Below are 9765 nucleotides of genomic sequence, written 5' to 3'. Positions count from 1 at the left end.
GGGGCTGGACTGGATGATCTCCTGAGGTCCCTTCCAACCCCACCATTCCGTGACTCTGTGACTGCTCAAGACAGCAATTCTAGAAAGACTGTATTCCTAAAGCACCTAGCTAGACACAGGCAGTAATCTGATTTTTGCAAAGTGATTGCCAAGTAACTTCTCAGTGCTCCCTACTCTTGCAGAGAGTTGAGACAGATAGTTCTCAAGATCAGAAGAAACAAGGGAAATTTTGATTGTATTCTTTACTAGGAGCAGACACAGAATTGCTCTTTTCATACCTCCATGTTGTTGATCACTTTGAGGAAGGTGAACGCCATTCCACCACCAATGATCATCTCGTTGACCTTGTCCAACATGTTATTGATCAGCTGGATCTTATCCTGAACTTTGGCTCTGGCAAGAGAGAAGGAAAAAGAATGAATAATGTAGCCACTGCCCAAAACTCCTCAGACAGAACTTACTCTCTAGTAATCTTTAGTCAGACAGCATGAAGCCTCACAAGGACTTCTTGGATCGAAGCAGAATTAAGCAGCTGCTATTCAGCAATGGCAATGTTGTGACTGTGGCATGTCAAGGGAGATGAGAGAGAATGATCCAACAAAGGAGTTGTTGGAAGTGGGCAGAAAGGGCATTTGGCAACTTAGCAGGCCAGCATTAAACATCAACTTACAAGAACATTATTCAGCCCTCCCATATTTTTCCTATTTAAATATAAACCTTGTTTGGCACTTTAGAGCCTGATTTCCCTGACTGTCCAGCAAGGCAGAGCAGAGACCAGAGTACTGCCACTCACAACCTCTGTCCAACCCTGTAACCCCTCCAGGTCTGTCACCCCCTCGCACTCACAGTAGTTTCAAACTACTGGGATGATCTGTGATACGGAACTGTCCTGCTCAAATGCAGATGACTGCTTTTGGCACAAGATGCAAATGATAATGAACTGAACTGGTAAAGCAGCACTGATCCACAGCAAACCCTGTGGGGCCCATCTTGCAGCTCCAGGCAGAGTGAGATGTGAAGGTGAATTAGATCTTTGTTTCTTTCCCTTGCACATATCCTGCTTCTGGCAATGAATTACTTTCCTGCAATTGGTCTTTCTTTACCAACACATTTCATTTGCATTTTACTTGTTAGTACAGTTGTTCTCAGTCCATCTTCTAGGCCCAGTTTTGTTGTATGTAAGCAGCAGCAAACCTGCAGCTAGACCACACGCAGCTTCCAAGTGTGACTTCCCTCTGGTACACTTGAGCAAGAATTGCTCAATCTGCCATCCCTCCCAGGAACCAGCTGCACTGCCAGTGCAACAGTGGTGTTTTCAAAGAGATCATTATATTTTCTGGCTCTGAACTGTTCTCAGAGCTCCTCCTGTGACTCCCAAAGATGCAGTCGGCATTCATCTACCCTCTTCCAGTGTAATGGCTTTAAACTGGAAGAGGGGAGGTTTAGATGAGATGTGAGGAAGAAATTCTTTGGTGTGAGGGTGGTGAGACACTGGCCCAGGTTGCCCAGAGAAGCTGTGGCTGCTCCTCCCTGGAAGTGTTTCTCGGCCAGGTGGGATGAGGCTTTGAGCAACCTGGTCTAGTGGAAGGTGTCCCTGCTGATGGCAGGGGGGTTGGGACTGGACGAGCTTTCAGGTCCCTTCCAACTGGAACCAGTCTGGGGTTTTGTTCTATGATTCATCAGTCCTTGGCCACACAATTAGTTCAGTATCAAGTACCTAGACTGTGACACACTGGTCACTCTTGTTATGCACCTCTCAAAAAATTGTTTTGTTCCCACTGGATTTACAACACTTCCAGACTTTACTAATAGGCCTGATATTTAAGTTTTGGCCATCCTAGCTGCTGCTCTAACTCAAACACCTGATAAGGTAACTAACACACCTTCCCTTGGTGATACACCTGCAACTTCCATCAAAGGCAATGAGGAGTGTATAGCACTTATTGATGGGTCACCTGCAGCTGTAAAGCTTGGAAGGGTACTAATAAAAAGACAAAAAGCATTGTTCAGTATAACCAAGGTCACAGAAGAAGTTTAAAACTTTATGTGAGAACTGAATAGTACTTCTTAAAACCATTTATGGGTGCAAAGAGCAGGAATACGCCACACACTTCTATCAAGAAGACAGGAATGTTGCAGTGTCCCAGCTTTGTGTTACTTCGCAAAGTATTTTAATTCACTGACGTACACTGTCAGAGAACTACAGTGCTAAACTGGGTCCACATGTGGCAAAAATCAGCAGCAACGGGAAATTATTTCTACACGCAGGAGTCACTTGGTTTTGCACCTTCAAGTTTCTCTGCACACTAGCTGCTGCAGCAGAGCCATCCAGCTACAGTAGATCACCACTGCATAACGACAGACCGTGTCAACTTACACAGTGCTGAGCCTGCAGGATGCCTGTACTCTGAACTGTGGAGGAAAGGTCACTGACAGTGTTTCAGGGCCATCATGTATATCTAACAGCTCTTCTGGTTCATCTGTACAACAAACTGCTGTGGACTATCTCAATTTGGGGAATGTAAGAGGTCAGGAGATACGATGAGCAGACCCTGGTAGTATCATCACAGGAGCAGACGTAGTCAGTTAGCTGCTCCCTAATCCACATTTTACAGAGATGTCAGGATTTACCTATAAATCTGAGCTGTAGGTCGAGTTAAAAGGAAAGCAGTTGTTTGAAACAAGCCAAAATAGCCTTTCTTACAGAGGAGTTAAAGAGAAATACAGAGTTGATATGTTCTTGAGTCTTACCCTCCAAGAATTGCTAAGAAGGGTCTCTCTGGACTCTCCAAGGCCTTAGCAAAATAATCCAGTTCTTTCTTCATCAGGAAGCCAGCAGCCTTCTGAGGCAGATTGACACCTACCATGGAGCTGCAGAATAAAAGCAAGAGTGAGGAAAGGAAAAATTTTCTGTCAGTACAGGTCCAAACGCCCCTGTGTCTCACAGCATTATAAAGCCAATCCTTTAGTCAGCTGCAGCAATGAGAATAGTTACTACCTGCCTGAAAACAAACACAAGGTCTTTGTTTTCCTAGTTGACAAGATGGCTGTGTGTGCTTACTTTCTGAGACTGTTTTTGTACAGACATAATAATATGCAACACATTTATAGTGTTACCTAGGGACAAATAAGCATAGCAAGGGCAGAGATGTCTTCCTCCAGTAACACTGGATTATGAAACCAAACTCAAAGAGGACCACTAGAGTTTGTAAGTACACATAGTTAAACACACTCCATGAGAATAATCAATCTGGAGCTATTAATCTTTTGGAAAAGAGGTCTGCTGTTATTGCAGGACAATTCATACAACTTCTAAGCAAGTAACTTCTATTTTCAAAGCCTAAAAAGTCAATTCAAGTCTTAAGAAATTTCAGCTGCCTCCTGTTCCAGAGGCAAACGTGAAAGAGCATACACTGTTGACACCTACCTCCACTGAATCATTTACTCAGGAGCAAACACAGCAGAATAATAATGGTATAAGCCCTAAAAGATGTTAAAACTCACTGAGGGCAAAGCTGTGTGTGTTTGCGTGACAGACATTATCCTGCAGTTCTGCCTGTGGAAGGAAAATGGACACATACCTGTGAGCTCGGTGGGCAGTTCCAAAAGCATCGTTGATATAGACATCCCCCAGTTTAGAAAGAGAGGCTCTGAAAGCCTCTACTTTTGCAGAATCAGCCTTGATCTAAAAAGAGGAAGAATGACAAGTTTGTGCTATTCAGGTACACAGAGTTGATCCTGACACTGAAGTCAAAGTCAGCAATTTGACCTGTAAACCCAAATCAAAGAAAGGTTGACCGGAGAAACTCATCAGTTCATCCTGTGGGTCACTGTATTTCATATGCTCTTTCCTAGTCTGGTAGGAGCAACAAAAAGTTTTAAATTCCACATTAAACTCCCCAAGACTGCTATTACAGGCCTGAGCACTGTTCCCACTTCAAGTTTTTAGTCCATCAAACAGCGCAGGAATGAACTGCAGCAGTACCAACCCTACAGCCTCTTCCAACAGATTTCCTGTTTTGTGTGGTGAACAGATAACACAGAAAGGGTGCACAGAGACAAGGCAATGATGAGATGAGACTAAACAAACTCATTCTCGCTTACTGAACAAAGAAAGTGTGGTCTCCAAGTGCCACAAGTAAAAGGATGAGCTCCTGAAGGATTGATTAAGCAACTGCATTGAGGATTAACTTATAAATAGCCTGCACATTAAACAGATGCTGCAGTGAAAAGCAGCCAACATCGGAAAGCTGGAGATAAGCTTAGCATGTAGTGGGCAAGAACACAGGCGTTTCTGTTAAAAGACCTTTTCTCCACCCTCCAAGCATCCTACCAAATCCTTGTGGGATGGCTCATGCAGTTCAGTTTTCTTTCCTGCCATGAAAAGACAGCAGAACTCACTTGGACAGTAAGTGACTGCTCAGACCTACTTTACAGCCACTTGCTCTTAAAGAACAGCCCAGACGGGCAGTCAGGCGATCACCTCTCCAAGCACCTTTCTGCTTTAGCAGCTCACCATCCCAATCGAGGCTTCTGCTAGCGCCCAGATGTAACAGCACGGGCACGATGGCAGGAAGGTGCTCTAATATATGGCAGATGGGTTCAGTGCGCCTTTGAGTGCCCTTTTATTCCCACAGCCTGACCAGAAGACAAGACAAAGGGACGACACAGAACAATGCTGTAAACTGCTTCTTCACTTGGTAAATTGCCTGGCTTTCCACAAAGAGATTAAATGCTCCTGTTAAAACCAGTAACATCTGTAAGCAGAACACATGAATGAAGGAACCAGTGCCACTTGACCTCCTTTGGAAAGCCACAGTTTCTAAGCACCAGTTAGTAATCTGCAGTCTTATACTGCATCACTATTTCCATAGCACTGACTTTCACCTCTGTTAGGATGAGCAGCAGGTCTGTCAACAGCAGCTCTCCTGTCGTGCTGAACTGCAGTGCATGCACCCAGCTAACTCATCTGAGAATTACAGTAATGCACAAAACCAAGGGGCTATTTCCCAAAGCAAATTGAATTCTTGCCCCACTCTTCTCCTGCCAACAAAGTGGCTTTCAGTGGCACACCATTCTAGAAGTGAGTAATTCCAGACTTGCTCCATTTCTCACTGCCATCTCCAAAGGCTTACTAGTTCCCTGGGCTACTTTTCTAAGCTACTGGAGTCCTGTGTCAGCCCATAAAGGGCACCACACCATCGCAGCATTCCCCTCCACGCACTGAATCTGAAAGGAGCCAAGGTCTGCGTAAAGTCAACGGGGTCACCATCGCTAAGAAAAGCAGCTGTCTGGAGCAAGCACTCTTCCTGACCTTCAAGGAAATGTCAGAGGTGCAAGGCAGCCTGGTTCTAGATGAGTACTCTGAAGAGCAGATAGGCTTACAAAAGGGTTTGATAATCCCTATGCTGCAGAACGTTTAAACGTTATATTAAAAAAATCAGCCAGCTAACCAAGAAAGAAGTGTCATTCTTATGGCCCCAGTGGCAATACACTTTCTCCAACAGACCTTGTTTTTTGTTTTAGACGTCCCAAAATAAAGCTGAGTAAGCAACAACCAGTTTCCTGCACAGTCTTACTTTGCTCCTTTTCCCGTCTTTTACACATTACACCACCTTGGGCAGAGTCACCTACAGCCTTTCAATTAAACTGTTTCACCTTGGAAATTCAATCTGTTTGACTTAAACTTTTGCATGGTGTGGTACAAACGATCGGACATGTTAAACTCAGGATCTCTGACATCCTTGTGAGAGCAAATTAATGAACAGCATTTTAGATAGGCTGCTAGCTCCTTGTCAATCTGCAGCAAATAAGGGAGTAAGACCAGAGCAGGCATGCACAAAAGCTAGACTTGAAGTTTCACCTTGTTCCCTGAAGCATCCTTCCCTTTCCCTTCTTCTTCTACATGGAATCGGAGGTTCTCTAGCAGGATGATGGAGCCAGCTGCAGGGTTAGCACAGGCTGCCTCCACCTCAGGACCAACACAATCCTTCAGGAATAAGACCTCCCTGCAAACACAAGATGTACACTGTCATCCCAACAGTGACTCTTCCTTTTAGAAAGGAAAGCATCCAGGCCTGCTGACAGAGAGGGCCTGATGCATGCTGGACTGCTCTTCTACTTCACCTGCCCATGAGTGATTTAAGCTCCACAGCTACTGGGGCCAAGGAGAACTTTTCTGGCATGGGAACACCATCTGGGCGACCCAGGTGACTCATCAAAACCACGGACTTGGCTCCATGATCCAAGCAGTGCTTGATGGTAGGAACAGCCGCCTTGATTCTGTAACAGCAGAGAAGAACAAATGAAAAAGCATTCAAGGAGAGTTTACCAGGCAAGCAGATGTAGTGACCACTTATACAACAGCCCTAGGAGTTGTCCTTCAAAACAAAAGAAACCCAGCACAAGAGCAGGGCGGAACAATGACTTAAGAAGTCCATCCTACCTGTGGCATTCACATGGTTCAGCCACCTCTCATCAAAAGATAGCAGGGCATCACCACCAGGAGTCTCCAAAAGGGACACTGGGCTTCTTAGCAACCTAGCCTTGCTAGAACAAATGTCTAGGAGCCTAGCCACCTCCCACAGAGCACAGCTTTCCCTGTGGAGCTAACCCAACCTACCTGTCTCCTAGGGACTGTGACAATCCTGAAGCATGGTCCAGAAAGCATCAACAACATTCTCTGTCCCAGCACGTTCTCATATGTTTCACTGCTCTCTTCCATGCAACGCAGGACACGGAAGAAAATGCATTTTGTAATCTAAATTCTGCTGATTGCTTGGAGCCAAGAACTACCAGGACACACCTGAACGTTACCAGGCTTCCTGGTTTAGTCTGTGATCCTGAACCAATACAGAAATGATGGGAAAGTGGAGCAGTGAGTATAGTGTGGCAAACAAAACTGGCATCTGCCTGCAAGTGACAGACAAGCAAGACATTTGATATCACCGTTTCTAAACCCTGTGTCTTCGTATGCTGCACTAGAACAATTATTCTAGCATAAGCAAACAAGTTCACACAATGGCAGGGTAACCAGGAGGCAGAAAGTCTTTTGGATAGTACCAACAAATATAGCAGATTTTCATACACAGCCAGAGGGACGTGTTTGTGAAACGGCCAGAACATTTCAACCATATTTAAAGAATGAAGTCCAGAATCTGCACAAGGAAGAGACTTTTTCTATGTGCTTTCCACAGCAGCTACGGTGAGAAGGCTTGTAGCTAGTGTAGCTTGCTAATAGCTACAGGGATTTTAATTGTTGGACTTTCTCTGAGACACTTAATATTCTGGTATGAGTAATGACAGCTTCATCATGGTAGCATTCCAGGTACTGCTAACAGAGCTGGGCTAAAATCAGAGAGAAAACAGACTTCAGGGCTTCAATCTGGGATGGAAATTATGGCTCACCTTTGATTGTTGGTTATTTTGTGATCCTTCATTGGAACATTGAAGTCAACCCTAAAAAAAAGAAAAAAAAATTAAATACACAACAAATTTATTTTACAAAGAATGAGGGACCCAGCCAGTAAAGGTACTGGCTAGAACAGCAATGTTGCAATTAGAGTAAGTTCTTTAGCTCTGCTTTGTACACAAGTTCCATTTTGAAATCAGTACGTTATTAGCCATTTCTGCTTTTAATAACAGAACATAAACGGAGAACAAACATCTGCTAGAATGAGCCTGTAAAGCTACACCACCAATACAAGATTGAACAAGCTCCCTGACACCTTTTCACTTTAAACAACGTGCTCTCAGATCACCAACTAGGAGCTTCCAAGGGAAAGGAAGCGAATAATGGAAAGTGACACTGCGTTCTCTAATGAGGCCTCTAAAATACCTGGATGGACTAGCAGGGCAAGCAGGCAGGCTGAAGGAACCTGTCCAGTTATTGCCTACAACTTCAAATTCCCGTTCTCTGCAGCTCTCATCTCTCTCAGTCGAGTGCTGTGGCCTATCACATTCCCACTGGAAGACTTGCCATGGACCTAGAGGTAACTTCCCTGCTGGTGCCAGCGGAGGGGATGGAAGGGAGGAGTTTCACCAGCCATTTCTCACTAGCATACCTTGTGCCCATGTGCTGACGAGCAGCAGCAGGAAGCTGTGTTGCGTAACAGCAAAGGCAGAAATTACTCACAGAGCTCCGGAAGGGAAGGGAATGTCTCACTGACTAACAGGGTATCAGAATGAGGAAAGTGAAATATGATTTTACAGTTTACCCTTCAGCATTCTGTACCTACAGCAAAGAACAAGAAAACTCAGGAGTTTGCCTGAATTCTCTTGCAGCCTGCTCAGCCCAAGAAACTGATAGAAAGAATGACAAAAGCTGCCAGCAAAACAGGAATAGCTGAGTACAAAAAAACTGAACTGGCAGCCCCACAGTACAGTGGATTAATTATAGAAAGGAGAAAATAAAAGTACCATTATCATGCTATTATTCTAAAATAAAAGAATAAAAGAATAGTTTGTTTTACAAAGCCATCAGAGATATAAAAGAAAGACTCGGTTCACCCTTCTTTCCCACTGCAGACAACTGAAACCTGAGCTCCCCTTGAACCCCCTTCTCCCCATTCCCAGCTTCTCTTGCAGCTTCGGCACTAGGACTGGAAGATAAGCAGGTTATGAGTGTGCCAAAATCACAATGAATATGAGGAGGAAAAAAAAGAGATATTGATTTTAGTAGTACTGAAAGCACATGGTGACTCTTTTCAGGGAAATGAGATGGAAGCAGGAAGCACAAAGATTGGCACGTCACCCCGTTTCACTTGGGTTTAGTAGCCCATCGTGGAATGGCAAAGACAGATGTACATGCATTAACTATCAGAGACCAAGAGCTGGCTAACCCGAAAAACTGTTCTCTGTAACACAACTCAGAAAAGGAAAAAAACAGTCAGCAAAAAAAACAGTTGTTGTAGAGATAAAAAGATCTTTTGCTGTACCACATTTAGGAAGCACATGCAAATTCTGAGCTAGCTTCTTCAGTGCTCATTATGGGGGCTAGTTTCTGGTAATCAAATTTCTAGGGAACTACTTCAAAATAAGACAGAGAGACAAGATAAAAAGAGAAACTTGTCTGACTTGGGGGAAGAGAAGTTACAAGTTTGTTATACCTGCTGACTTACCAAGCAAGGTTACAGGCACATACTAGTCATTATGGTGACCTTGGACAAAGAATCCCACAGTAAGAGTATTTAGAGCAGGATGTATCATGATGTTTCTCAGTACCCTTATCCCCAAGTATTTGGCAGCAATTCCAGCCTTAGGCCTTGATGTTTTATAAATAAGCTACAAATTCCTATTTTAAGAGTTTTACACCCGGAATACCTACAACTGGACTCGTACTGCAACAAGCAGAGTTACTGTTTTATTTGGGTAGCTGGCCAGGGCCCTGTTTTCACTTTTTTATTGTAACATTTTTTGGATTTGCAGGAAGGAAAAAAGGAACTGGGAAATAAGCTTGGGTTTGTTTTCGTTTTGGCTTTCTTTGTCTGTAGTGCTCCCGAATAAGGGCGGGCAGAGTGGCCAGCTTCCCCCCGAGCAGCCCGGGGTGCCGGGGCACAGCCCCCGCCCTTTCGGCTCCCCGGGCGAGCGCCGGGCTGGGCGAGGCCCGCAGTGACACCCTTCCCTGTCCGTCCTGTCCTGTCCTGTCCTGTCCCCCCGGGACACAGACACCTTTCTCACGCCGGTGCTCAGGACGCGCGGGGCCCGTCCCACGGTCCGCGCACGGAAAAGTAAAATATTAAAAAAACCCAAACCCGAAGGAAATCC

At 44.7% G+C, this 9765-nt stretch overlaps 1 protein-coding gene across 1 annotated transcript in view; it reads right to left on the bottom strand.

Moving 5' to 3' along the window:
- LOC104525788 (phosphoglycerate kinase) overlaps positions 1-8233 on the bottom strand; it is a gene marked incomplete at its 5' end in the record, with an annotated part of 11920 nt that extends 3687 nt beyond the window's left edge. Inside the window, 7 exons of the mRNA XM_010169040.2 lie at positions 279-393; positions 2752-2871; positions 3582-3685; positions 5864-6008; positions 6127-6282; positions 7408-7458; positions 8217-8233. Of these exons, the coding sequence (XP_010167342.2) occupies positions 279-393; positions 2752-2871; positions 3582-3685; positions 5864-6008; positions 6127-6282; positions 7408-7458; positions 8217-8233 (708 nt within the window). The remainder of the gene's footprint in view (positions 1-278; positions 394-2751; positions 2872-3581; positions 3686-5863; positions 6009-6126; positions 6283-7407; positions 7459-8216) is intronic.
- Between the last annotated feature and the right edge of the window lie 1532 nt (positions 8234-9765).

The sequence above is a fragment of the Antrostomus carolinensis genome, unplaced genomic scaffold, assembly GCF_000700745.2.
Source record: "Antrostomus carolinensis isolate BGI_N321 unplaced genomic scaffold, ASM70074v2 scaffold24005, whole genome shotgun sequence".
NCBI classification, from domain to species: domain Eukaryota; kingdom Metazoa; phylum Chordata; class Aves; order Caprimulgiformes; family Caprimulgidae; genus Antrostomus; species Antrostomus carolinensis.
The sequence above is the reverse complement of the archived record's forward strand: the minus strand, read 5'-3'. Positions and strand labels throughout refer to the sequence as shown.